Here is a 13,578-nt window from a genome sequence, read left to right as displayed (position 1 = left end):
TTATTTCTCTAGACTTCACCATATTTAACTGTCATTCCTCCTTTAATGTGATCTTTAAAACCCACCTTTTTGACCAAGCTCTTGGTCACCTGCCTTGATACCTTTTCAGTAGTCTGTCAGTTTTTGTTTTAAAGTGTTCTTTGAAGCCCATTGAGACATTCTACTATCTGAAGTGTACTATTTATTACTTTTGGATTTGAAGGGTTGTTAATCTAGTACATTGTTCATAAGATGCTTGCTAGCTTGTCAACTAAACAGCAGAAAAGCATCCAGAAGTGATTCGTACCTGGCTTCCTGGCACTTCCTCCTATTTTCCCTGAAAATGTGCCACCTGCCAATTCATGCAATCTGTGGCCTTCAGCTTGCCTGCTGGATTGAATACCTGATCAATTGTTTATCCTGGTTAATGCTTCGATTTTCCCTGAGGACTTCTTAACAGCTTGGGGAACAGTTTGATAGCAGGCTGACAAACATTGCCTTTTCATTTACAGAACTGAAGGTTTGCCCCCATCTGAAAAGTGAAGAGAACCATGAAACTAAGAGAAAAATAAGCAAAACTATAATGGAGAATGGAAACGTTGTACATGAAGACAAAGGTAAGACAGCTAAAATGTAGGAGGGATACACAAAGGAAATGCCAGAAAGGGTTCAGAACATATGCAAATAAGGAGAACAAGAGGAAAAAAATTATCATATGAAAAAGATGAGTAACATGTCAAGGAAGGGCAAGAATGATGTTGCAAAGTCAGACCTGTATCTTTTTGCAATCAAGAGAAAATCTGCAGTTGCTGGAAATCCAAACAACACACACAAAATGCTGGAGGAACTCAGCAGGTCAAACAGGATCGGTGGAATAAGAGTACAGTTGACTTTTTGGGCTGTGACCCTTCAGCAGGGCTGGAGAAAAAAAGATAAGGAGTAGTGTTAAAAGGTGGGGGGGGGGGAGGAGAGGGAGAAACACAAGGTGATAGGTGAAACCAGGAGGGGGAGGGGTGGAGTAAAAAACTGGGAAGTTGATTGGTGAAAGAGATGCAGGGCTGGAGAAAGGGAAGTCTGATAGGAGAGGACAGAAGGCCATGGAAGAAAGAAAAAGGGGGAGAAGCACCCAAAACATTGAGGACCCTGGCACCTGGGAGGCAAACTACCATCCATATTTCCTTTTCATGTCCACAGAATTGCCTATCTACCCCCTAAGTTATAGATTACTGGTGCCATCGTCTTCGGTTCCCTACCCTTTTGAACCACAGAGCCAGACTCAGTGCAAGAGGCACTGTTACATCCCTCAGGTATGTCCCCTTCAGTACTCAAAATGGAGGGGTGCTCTCCACTATCTGACATTTTCCCTTTCCTCTCCTGACAGTCAACCACTTATCAGTCTCCTGTAGCCTTGGGGTGACTAGCTCCCTTTTGGTGCTGCCCATCATTGCTTCACTTTCCTGAAGGAGCTGAAGGTCATCAAACTGCAGCACCAGTTCCCTAATTCAGTCTCTAAGGAGTTGCATCTTGATGCACTTGGTGCAGATGTGGCCACTGGGGAGGCTGGTAGTCTGCTGGAAATCCCACATCTGACACGTAGAACAGAACACTAGCTCTGTATACATGCCCCCTATTCTCTCAAGAAAACAAAAGAAATGAGGAATGAACTTACCTGCTTTCCTTGTCTCTACCTGTTCTCGCCAAAGCCCTGTTGAGCAAAACCCTTACTACCCTGCCTCACACTACTCCGAAAATGATTGCTCCCATGATGACCACTCCGCCAGGTGGTGCCCCTCTTTTATAGAGACTACTATTTTAAAGATCTTCGCCAGAACTGCGTGGGAATGCTTCTGTTGTGTCTGCACGTTTCGCCTGAAGGCTTACAAACTCCTCATGGAGACAAGAAAGCACAAGATTACTCAATCTGCCTGAAAACACACCACCAAAATGAAGATCACAGGCACTGAACCATATATCACAGGCTCCAACAGTAGCTGAATCATATTTGAAAGAAAAAGACGTAAAAGAAGTGAACTAAGTGGTTTCGTGAACCATCTGGAGGATGTTGCCTTTGGTAGTGTTGCTTGCTGGCACCAACTTCTTCCAGAATGACAGATTGGCTTTGACTTCTCTTGTCAGCCATGGTTGTATCATCCTGCGTTTAGAATACTTCTTTGGATGTACCTATCCTATGCCTTCTGAATTGCTCCCAGAAGCTCCAGCCATTGCTGCTCTTCCATCATCCCTGCAAGTGTTTCCTTTCAGCTGCTCTCTCATGCTTCTGTAATTCCCTTTACTCCACTGGATTACTTCCCCTAAGGATCCTTTTACCTTAAGCTCTCTAATCAATTCTGCTACATTGCACAACACCCAATCCAGAATAGCTGAATCTCTAGTGGGCTCAACCATGAGCTGCTCTAAAAAGCCATCTCGTGGGCATTCTAGAAATTCCCTCCTGGGATCCAGCACCAAGTTATTTTCCCAGTCTGCCTGCATATTGAAATCCCCCATGACTATTACAATATTGCCCTTTTGGCATGTATTTTCTATCTCTTGTTGTAATTCGTAGACCACATACTTACTACTGTTTGGGAGTCCGTATACAAGTCCCATCAGCATCTTTTTACTCTTGTGGTTCTACCCTGATGGGACTTATATACAGACTCCCAAACAGGAGTTTTGACCCACAATGTTTCAGTGTATTCCGAGCCCATGTCACCTCTTTCTAATGATTTGATTTCACTTTTTACCAACAGAGCCACCGTATTCCTTCTGCCAACTTTCTTGTCTTATTGATACAATGTGTATCCTTGGATATTAAGATCCAGCTAGCTAGTATCTTCTCTCAGTCCCGATTCAGTAATGCCCACAATGTCATAGATGCCAATTTGTAACTGACCTATAATTTCATCTACATTATTTTGTATACTTAATGCTTTCAAATATAACACCTTCAGTCCTGTATTCATCACCCTTTTTGATTTTGTTCCCCTTTTACTTTGTAGCATCCCATTAAATACAATTTTGCCCTATCATCAGCTTCTCTTTGTTAGAAGTCTCGCTACACATTGCCTCTGTTTGTAAACCAACAAACACCAAAACAAACAAATGGTGTTTGTAAACACCATCCTCGGTCCTATCACTCCAGTTCCCATTCCTGCCAAATTAGTTTAAAACCTCCGGAACAGCTCCAGCAAACCAGCCTACAAGGATATTGGTCCACCTCAGGTTCAGGTGTAATCCTTCCCTTTTGTACGGGTTGTACCTTCCTGAGAAGAGATCCCAATGATCCCGGATTCTGAAGCTCTTCCCCCTGCACGCACCTTAGCCACACACTCATCTGTCAAATCAACCTTTTCCTACCCTCACTGCACGTGGCACAGGCAGCTATCCAGAGATTACTACCCTAGAGGTCCTGCTTTTCAGCTTTCTACTTCGCTACCTAAAACTTCTCTTCAGGATCTCCTCACCTTTCATACTTATGCCATTGGTGCCAATATCTACCAAGACTTCTGGCTGCTCACCCTTCCCCCTTAGAATAATGTGGATCTGATCCAAGACATCCCTGACCCTGGCACCCGGGAGGCAACAGAAGAGCATAAGAACATAAGAAATAGGAGCAGGAGTAAGCCCTCTGGCCTGTTGAGCCTGCTCTGTCATTCAATAAGATCATGGCTGATCTGAACATGGACTCATCTCCACCTACCTGACTTTTCCTCACAACCCTTAATTCCTTTATTATGCAAAAATCTATCCAACCTTGTCTTAAATACATTTACTGACATGGCCTCCACTGTTCCATTTGGGCAGCGAATTCCACAGATTCACCACTCTTTGGGAAAAGCAGTTCCTCCTCATTTTTGTCCTAAATTTACTCCCCCAAATTTTGAGGCTATACCATCCAGGTGTCTCTATCGCATACACAGAATCTTGCCTCCATTCCTCTAACTATGGAATCTCCTATCTCTACTCCAATCATCTTCACCATTCTTCTCTTCTCAGCCAGAGGCCCAGTTGCTGTGATTGCCCGCTGGTAGGTCGTCTCCCTCAACAGTATCCAAAGTGGTATATTTATTATTGAGGGGAATGCCCACAGGTGTACTCTGTACTGGCTGGCCTTTGCCCTTCTTTCTCCTGACAGTCACCCATTTACCTGCCTCCTGCAACCTAGTGGTGACAACATTCCTTTAACTCCTATCTCAGTCTCCTGCAGGAGCCGAAGGTCATCGAGCTGCAGCTCCGGTTATCATGGTTTCTGTGGAGCTGCCGCTCTGTGTATCTAGTGTAGATATGGTTATCCAGGGGGCTGGAGGTCTTTGCAGAATTCTCACATCTCACACATAGAACAAAACACTGTCCCTGGAGCCCCAGCAGACGAAGAATGAAGAATTAAGAAGTTTACCAGATTCTTACCTAGCCCAAGTCTGATGAGCCAAAGCCACTCCAACACTGGCCCAGTCACACAACAGCCTTATCCTTTATTTGCACTTTCTAATGAATCCTGATCACTGATTGGGCACAGATCACTCCAAAAAATTGCCACAAAGCGTGCTTTTTTAATCTTTAACAGAGGGCCTAAGTGAAATTGTCACCTCACTCATGCTTCTGTTCACTTATTGGGCAGAATCCAACTCCCAAACATTGGGAGTAAGTGTGTGTTTGCAAGAATAATTCTTGGGAGAGAAGCAAGTTTTGAGATCTAACAGTGAAATTGTCAGTCAGTTTTCGCATCAGGGAGACTAATATTGAAGTAGGTCAAATGACACCTCTTTCCAGTCTTCAGGAGTTCAAAGTGAACAGCTTTAGTTAATCTCAATCCAGTTCCCTATGAGTTCTCAAAGCAAACTACAGCTGCACTCATTATAGCAGCTTATTTTGGGAGAAGGATTTTACGGTCTTTGATGAATCATGAAAATATTTCTTTTTTGCTTTGTTTGGACTATATAGTTGTAATGGGTAATTTCAGATGATTACAGATCTAATCATTTAAGCCTCTATTATAACTGTCACATCAAATTAGGAGATGTTTCATTCAGACTGAGATTTAATTGTTGATTAAACCCACAATTATTACATCATATAAGGGAAGAGAAGTGTGCATGCTTGAATTAAAATCTTCATATATATTGTAGTACTATAGGAAGAACAGTCTTTTTTCTTTATAGTTGCATGATGGTTAAATTGAAGGTTGTGCAGAACCAGGCCAAAAATAAATTACTCCATTAAATGCATGTAGCATACTTTAAAAAAATCAATTTGTACAAACAGTATAGTGTTACCCATTTTTTTTTTCTTTTCTCATTGAGTAATATTCCAAGACTTGCACAATATGCACAATTATCTCCCCTCAAATGTTGAATTCTTATTCTTGGAAAATGTGCTGATTTTTTTCATTTTGTATTTCAGATTGCATACTCTCTCATAAATTCAGCACATTATTTAAGTTACAGTAGTTGTCTAATTAGTTAATTTCTCTGTTCTTTTTAATTTTTGGCTATTGGAAACAAGATGAACTGCTGCTGCTTTGAACACCCAAGTATTTTGTTCATCTTTCTTTCTCCATTTCAATTTACCTTACATCTATTAAGTATTTCACATTCCTGTTGCTCTTCTTGGTGATAAATTTGGGCTGTTCCACCTAAACTGTGCCTTAAACTCCTGCTGTCAAACCTACAATTTTTACTTGTCCTAATCAAATCATAAGACATTTAATAGTTTTACCAACAAATTGAATCAGAATTTCAGATATATTTCCATGGAGCTCGAACATACTCAACAGCTGGTTATTAACTCAGTTCATTGCTCTTCTCCAGGACTGCAGTAATGCAATTGGAAAACAGTAAGTCAACAGAATACAAAGGAGGTACAAGAGGAGTAAATAATTTTAAAAAAGGACAGGGTTGGATTTGAGGTTTGCAGTTGAAGTTGAAGATTGGTCTGGATTTTGCAGTCAGTGGATAGCAGTTTAAAGATTTATCAGGTGTAGGAAATCTCTGGTATTAACAGTTCTGTTGCATCTTGTTCAGCAAGACAACTTTATGGAGTTTAAATTGAAAATAAATCATAAAACTTGAAATGTTTGGTCAATGTCATCAAGTGTATTCAACAGCTGATTACTTTCACAAACATCAAATCCAGAAATGAAATCTAAATTGAAGTAACTCTGGTAACATCTTAGAGATTGAAATAAAAATGGCAATATACACATAATGTTGAGGTAGAAGCTGAAATATTGCATTTAAAAATAATTTGCTATTTTTATGACCTTAGTTTTTTCAAAATTTTATTTTGAGGGAATTCAGAATATATTTATCAGAATGTTGTTTTTACATGAAACATTCCTTTATACAATATGAACAATTCTATTGCACCTTGTTCAGCAAGAGTTTTCCAAGGATTTCAAACTTGACAATTTTTTAAAAATTGTATTTCTTTGTCAGTAAGATTCCCACCTTTGAAGACTTGGTTTGCACATCCATAGATGCACTTTTACCGGTGACAATAAATTCTAAATTTCCCTGCTTGTCTACTGTCATTGTCAGCTTCAAAGAGTGACAAAACTGATTGCTCACAGTTTTATTACAAATCCAAAATCAAAACCATTAAGTACAATGAATGCTTTTATTTTTCAACTTCCTGAGTTGCTTCATATTCGTATGGGATTCTTGTAGCAACTTAAAGAAGTGCTTAGTTAGTGCACACAATTTCTAATTGGAATTAAAAAGGTAAAAGGAAGATTATTAAGTCTAGTTCCATTTACTGTATACTGTATGTTATGAAACTCATAGAAACTGAGAAAAACAAAAATAAAAATATAATTCATTCAGAAGACTTCTTGGGCAAAAAAAATATACTATGCAAAAAGAAAACATGAAAATGATTATGTTGGCAAATTATAGCCACCACAAATTCATTGAAGGTAGATTTAATTCCTGGAGTATATACTGTATTTTGAAGAAAACTATTCCTGCAAAGTATTATTTTAAATTCAACACACACAAAATGCTGGAGTAACTCAGCAAGTCAGGCAGTATTTATGGAGGGGAATAAACAGTCAACATTTTGAGCTGTGACCCTTCGTCAGGAGTGGAAAGGAGACAGAAGCGGGTTGGGAAAGGAGAAAGTGTACAACCTGGCAGGTGATAGGTTGAACCAGGTGTGGGGGAGGGGTATAAAGTAAGAAGATAGGTGATAGTTGGAAGAAGTAAGTGGCTGAAGAAGAAGAAACTGATTGGAGAGGACAGTGGACCATGGGAGAAAAGAAAGGAGGAGGGATATCAGAGGGAGATGATAAGCAGGTGAGGAGAAGAGAAGGGGTTGGAGGAGAAACTAATGGGGAATGGAAAAAAGAAGAGTCGAGGGTGTTAGAAGAATCGATGTTCACAGCATCACACCCAGATGGAAAATGAGGTGCTGCTCTTCTAACATGACTGTGCCCTCATCACGATACTAGAGTACGACCTGGACTGCCATGTCAGAATGGGAATGGGAAGTCAAATTGAAATGGGTGGTCACCAGGAAATCTCACCTTTTGCGGTAGTCTGAGCAAAGGAGCTTGACAAAGAGGTCTCTAAATCTATGTCGGGTCTTACTGATGTAGGGGAGGCTACATCAGAAGCATTGGATACCGTAGATAACTCCAACAGACTAGGAAGTGAAGTGTCACCTCACCTAGAAAAACTGTTTCAGGTTCTGAATGGCGGTGAGGAATGAGGTATAGTCTTGTCCTGCTTGCAGGGATAAGTGCCAGGAAGATCAGTGGGGAGAAACAAGGGAGTCATGTGGAGAGTAATCCCTACAGAAAGCAGAGTGTTGGGGGGGAGGGAAAAATGTGCTTTGCTGTAGGATCCCATTGTAGATGGCGGAAGTTACAGAGAATGATGTGCTCGATATGAAGGCTCCTGGGGTGGTAGGTAAGGACAAAGGGATCCATAGGGTTCTCAGGATGAGGCTTTCCATTCTGAAATATCCTCCTTTTTCTATGAATAAGGTTTCCCTTGCACCATCATCAATGTTGCCCTCATCCGCATCTCCTCCATTCCTCCACATCTGCCCTCAACCCATCCTTCTACTGCCCTAAAAGGGATAGGGTTTATTCCCCTCAATAGCTTCTGTCTGACTCCAGCATTTTGTGTGTTCAAGATTTCCAGCATCTGTAGAATCTTTTGTGTTTATAATTGTTTTTATGTATGTAATGCTAATCAGAAATATAATTTTGATTGATGTTTTACAGCTCACCCTGATTAATCAGTGGAACTGGTCAACAAAATTTTCAATGATAGATTGTGATTGCATTTATTTTCTGAACAATTCATTTGTAGGCCTTTGGTTGTAATTCCTCATTGAAGGCAATTTCTTAAGAATACCTGAAGAAATAAGTGCTTCTGTATCTTTGCTACAATGATGCACTCCACATGAAGTTTATAGGTGAAGTTCCTTAATTATAAAGTCAATCACTAAGGTATAGTTTCATAATTCTGCTGTTTAATATTTCCTTATGCTTGCTCTGCTTTGTGCTGTGAATGTAAATCTCATTATTTCAAAAAGCAAAAGGGCAGATTACACATAATGGTAAATTGAGGAACTGAAATTTTATATCAACAATAGAAATTATATACTGTACCTATTCATATTTTAATTTGTAATATGATGTGTTATTGTGGAGAATGTAGTTTAGTTATTAATAATTAAATATGTATTTAATATATATTTTTAATGAAAACAGCATTTTAAAGAATTCATGCTGAATTCTTCATTCAAATTTCAAAGCAAAGAGGAAGTACAGTGGATTCCAGTTGATTAGGACACACTGGGGCCAGTTTAGCTGAAGTTTCTTAGGAATAGTTAAGAAGACAAATTACCATTTAACTGAGTAAAAATTATGTACTTAAATGAAATACATAACAAATTAGAACGCTACCAATACTGATACTGGTTGTCCATCGTATCTGACAAGGACAGGAAGCCTGTGTGCGAGAATTTTTTCCACACCTGTGTGGGAAAAGCCATTTCATTGGGGCAGTTCCACTCTCATGACCTTGGGAGTCCAGGTCCAGTTGTATGAGTGGACTTTACAACTGGGTCTTCCCTAGTTGGAGTGGATGACCATGATATCTTCTGTGACTCGTCATGACTTTTGTTCTCTACATAGTGTTGCAAAATCGCCTTCCTGGCCATTGAATCTCATTGTAGGTCTCATTTGCCCAGGCCACTGGAACTGACTTCGCATGCCTGGATAGGCATGTCCCTATCTCACCGGGGTATGAGATCTGCTGGCTACCCTCACCTGGTTTAGCCTGCCTGTTTGTAGTGGTGTACTGAGGTGTGTCTGCTGTCACATGCCAGCAGCTACTTAGAGTCCAGTGGTGACCAAAGAAAACATGCAAGATGATTGTCAATAACTAAATTCTTCATAGTTCTTATCTTGTTGAAGTAGTGAAATAATTTCATTTTCACTCCCAGCCGATTTTTGCATTTCCAAATCTGAATGCTTGAAACTACAGTGAGCAAAATGGTTCTGAATTGCCTTCACAAAATACTCTGCAGATGCTGGGGTCTCAGCCAAAACATTGACTGTTCATTTCCACGGATGCTGCCCGACCTATTGAGTTCCTCTGAATTGCCTTACTGCTCGATTCTCCCTATCAGTGACAAAACTCACTGCTTTTTGAATGTACACATATGTACACACACAGACACGCAGGCACACACAAACACACACACACACAAATTAAAAACTGTTTGTTCTAAGCACGGCATAGTGTCTAACAGCCACACAGGCACTTGTGATTGACACTAGTTAGAAACTGTTTGGCAACGGTCTCTTGTCTCAATTAAGTGATGTAGTGTCCCAAATAAATGAAAGGAATCTTGGCTATTTTCTCAATTAGTTTTTGTTTTTAAGAGGTGTTACATATAAGTGATGCCCCCAATTAACCAATGGCCCAATTAACCAGAATCCACTGTAATGCAAAGAAACATCCTATGTTAAGCAGAAATATCAATTATTTTTGATAATTAAAAATATTTTATGGATTAATGCAGTAATATATCTTCCTGAGCAGCTTATGTTTCTAACCTTAACAATAACGTTATGCTCATTTACCTGCTCTTCAGTGGTAACTTAGAACTCAAGTGCTCAGTAGTTGCTTTGTATTAAGCAAATAGCATGTTTTTGTTTGATTATTTGTCAATTCAATAGAAGAATTCATTTTGTCTTTGAGCATTTATAAAATCATTCTTTGTCCATTTTGCATAGTTATAAACAACATAATCAATCAATTTCTTTGAAAACATTTTTTTTTTGAAAAAAATCATATTAAGTACTTAATAGTATTATTATAAAATAAAAACAGAAGATGCTGAAAATTTCCAGCAGTTCAGATACAGTATCTGTGTGGTGAAGCAAGTTGGCATTGAGAATATTCTCCTCTATTGATGTTGGTGACAAATATATAAAGTCATAAGCTTCAGTCTTGCTCTGGTGAACTTGCTCCAAAGTTGCCAAGCTTCTAAATGTGCCACAGTGAGCATATCAGAATCAGTCAGATTCACTATCACTGTCTTACACGATGTGAAGTTTGGCATTTTGCAGCAGCAGTATGACGTAAAACATAAAATTACTATAAATTACAACATTAGTAAATAGTTAAAATAATAAGGTATATTTCACAGGCGATTCAGAAATCTGATGGAGGAGGGGAAGAAGCTGCTTCTGGATCACTGAGTGTGGGTATTTAACCTGCTATACCACCTCCCTAGTGTAGTAACAAGAGGCATATCTCAGATGGGAGGGTCTTTAATGATGGTTGCTGCCTTTTTGAGGCACTGTCTTTTGAAGATGACCTCAATGGTGAGGATGGTATTCCATGATGGATCTGGCTGAGACTATTAACCCTCCACAGCCTCTTGCTGTTCTGTGCATTGGAGCATATACGTACCAGGCTGCAATGCAGCCAGTTGGAATGTTGTCTGCCATACACCTATAGAAAATTTCAAGCCTCTTTAGTAACATACTAAATCTCCTCAAACTCCTAATGAATCAGAGCCACTGACATACCTTTTTTGTGATTGCTTTAATGTGTTGGACCCAGACAATGTAGGGAGCTTGGAAGTGGGAGTTCCACTCAAATCTTTTCTTTTACCTATTATTATTTTTTATTTAAGTGCCTACTTCCTCTTTGAATTTAGGTAGAACAAAGGAAGATTATACTGGAGATCTGTTGAGAATGCCATAGCAGCTGCTAATCTTTTAAAGAGGTGTTTATTCATTCTTGACCTAGACTGGTGCTCATGTAATGGAAAATGACATGGATTTATTTTTATGAATGGTACATTATTTTTGAGAAAGAGATGATGAATGGATGTCAAAACTGTGGCTGCTTTCAATGACATCAGAATGAGGATCCGGTTTAATATCACTGGAATATGTGGTGAAATTTGTTGCCTTTGTGGCAGCAGTACAATGCAATACATAATAATAGAAAAAAACATGAATTACAGTAAGTATATATATATAATAGTTAAATAAAATAAATAGTGCAAAAATGGAAATTAAAAAGTAGTGAGGTAGTATTGATGGTTTCAATGTCCATTCAGAAATTAGATTGCAGAGCAGAAGAAGCTACTCCTGAATCATTGAGGCGTGTGCCTTCAGGCATCTCTGTCTTCTTCCTGATGGTGGCAATGAGAACAAGGCATGACATATGCAACCACTTAGCCAATTCATTACCCAATTATCCATGGTTTATGAGTGTGAACTTGAGCCCAGTTATATTGATGAAAATATGTTCTTCAACTTGAATTCAATCACAATAACAATTTTCATTTTGGTTCCTTTTAATATTTTTGTAACCGTATAAAACATGCAAGTTATATTTGAAAATCTTCAGCCAGATCATCAGTCATTACTTTGTAAGAGCTGCTTGCACCCAATATAAATCATGATTTTTCTCATTATGATTCCACAGCATGTCTTTATCTTAAATTCTGAAGATTATTTTTTTTTCTTTAGACATACCAAAACATGGGAAATTCAGAGAGCCAGAATGATGGTGAAAGAGCATTTTCTGGAGATGAGCACGCAAGTCTGGCACGAAGGCAAATGTCACGATCACTTCGTATTCCAGCTAAAATCTCACACAGAGCCAGGCCTGCATCTGCAGTTAGAATTGCACACAGAAATTCAGAAACTAGTACTAAATCTAGCAGCACTCCAAGCATCCCACAATCACTGGCAAGGGATGAGCTGGATGCAGATAATTCAGGAACACACACTTTGGCAGAAGACTTTATTCACCCTTCTTGGTTAGTTAGGATGGGTAAAAGTGTGAGACCTGTGTCATACCATACAGGTTCTTCACTTTCCAGTGACAGGCGCAGGAGTACTGCAGAAGAACTTGATATTTGTTTGGACAAGCACATTGTACAGGGAATACAAAACTTTCATGAAATAAGGCTGAATTCCAGTTCCAAAACAAAGGTTGAAGATCTGCTTCCCATTACTAGAAATGGAACAATTGTGTTAGAAAGCACAACTATCAGAAAAAAACGATCTAAATCTGCTGATATGTGGCGACAAGATAGCATGGAGTTCTCCCATTCTGACGTAAGTCAGGATCGTTTAAGCAGCACGGAGGATCTGTTGGATAACCCAGATGATAAAGAATATGAGGGAAGTAGATTAATAAATAGTAATTCAATGGATCTGGAACAATTAAGTGGAAACCACCGTACCAACTCTCTAAATGAGCTGTATGGTCAGAAAACAACAGGTGTGAACATAAACAAGACACGGAAAAATAGATTTATCAAATATTGTCGGAATTTGAGGGCTCATTCGCAAGGGACAATGCATATGGAAACTGCAAGTACTGTGACTTGGTCTGCAAGTATCCCTTCATATGCTGCCTCTACACTCCCCTGCAGGAAGTCTCATTGTCTTTCTGAAGGAGCCTCTAAAGGGCGATTAAGCCAGAAAAATGACCAGAATAGAACCACGTATGTCAGAAGATCCAAAACAACACAGGTATTTATTTTCTTTTAAACGGGATTTTTAAAAAGTATCCTGCTATTTAGTAAAATAATTTATTACGTGTTAATTCAGTAATTTCATTGTATACACACTGTATTATGGATTTTAGGCTTTCTTGAGTACTTAAAACAAGCATCAGTGTTCTGAAAATGAGGAAGTTTTTTTAACATTTAGCTAACTGGCTTGAAATTTCCTGACTTTATTTTAAAATGTCAAATTCAATTAAAATTTAGTGGTATGATTACAGCTATGATGGGCTTATAGGAACAAAGCCTGTGGTTTGGATAAAGTTCTAAAACATTTTATCTGGCTAAAATGTAATTTTCCTACACCGAGAGGTACCAAAATGGATTTAATTGAATACAGTTGGCCTAGCACAATTTATAACCTTTTTCTACTGCCTACATATGTCTGATTTGAAGCTTATTTCATGCACACATTAAGATCCAGTTGCAATTTTCCTATATCCTTCAGATAGTTTTTTAAAAAAAGAGCTTGCCAGCTATGAAGATTGCAGTTAGCCATCATGAAAGCTTCTTGAATCAAGGTGTTCCAGTCACAAAACAAAC

At 39.0% G+C, this 13,578-nt stretch overlaps 1 protein-coding gene across 1 annotated transcript in view; it reads left to right on the top strand.

The window, feature by feature from the left end:
• The first annotated feature begins 518 nt into the window (after positions 1 to 518).
• tiam1a (TIAM Rac1 associated GEF 1a) overlaps positions 519 to 13,578 on the top strand; it is a 202,589-nt gene continuing 189,529 nt past the window's right edge. The window contains exons 1-2 of the mRNA XM_059968121.1: positions 519 to 596; positions 11,990 to 13,003. Coding sequence (XP_059824104.1) covers positions 570 to 596; positions 11,990 to 13,003 — 1,041 coding nt within the window. The 5' untranslated portion in view covers positions 519 to 569. The remainder of the gene's footprint in view (positions 597 to 11,989; positions 13,004 to 13,578) is intronic.

The sequence above is a fragment of the Hypanus sabinus genome, chromosome 4 (assembly GCF_030144855.1).
Source record: "Hypanus sabinus isolate sHypSab1 chromosome 4, sHypSab1.hap1, whole genome shotgun sequence".
NCBI lineage: Eukaryota > Metazoa > Chordata > Chondrichthyes > Myliobatiformes > Dasyatidae > Hypanus > Hypanus sabinus.
This window is presented reverse-complemented; position numbering and strand designations above follow the sequence as displayed.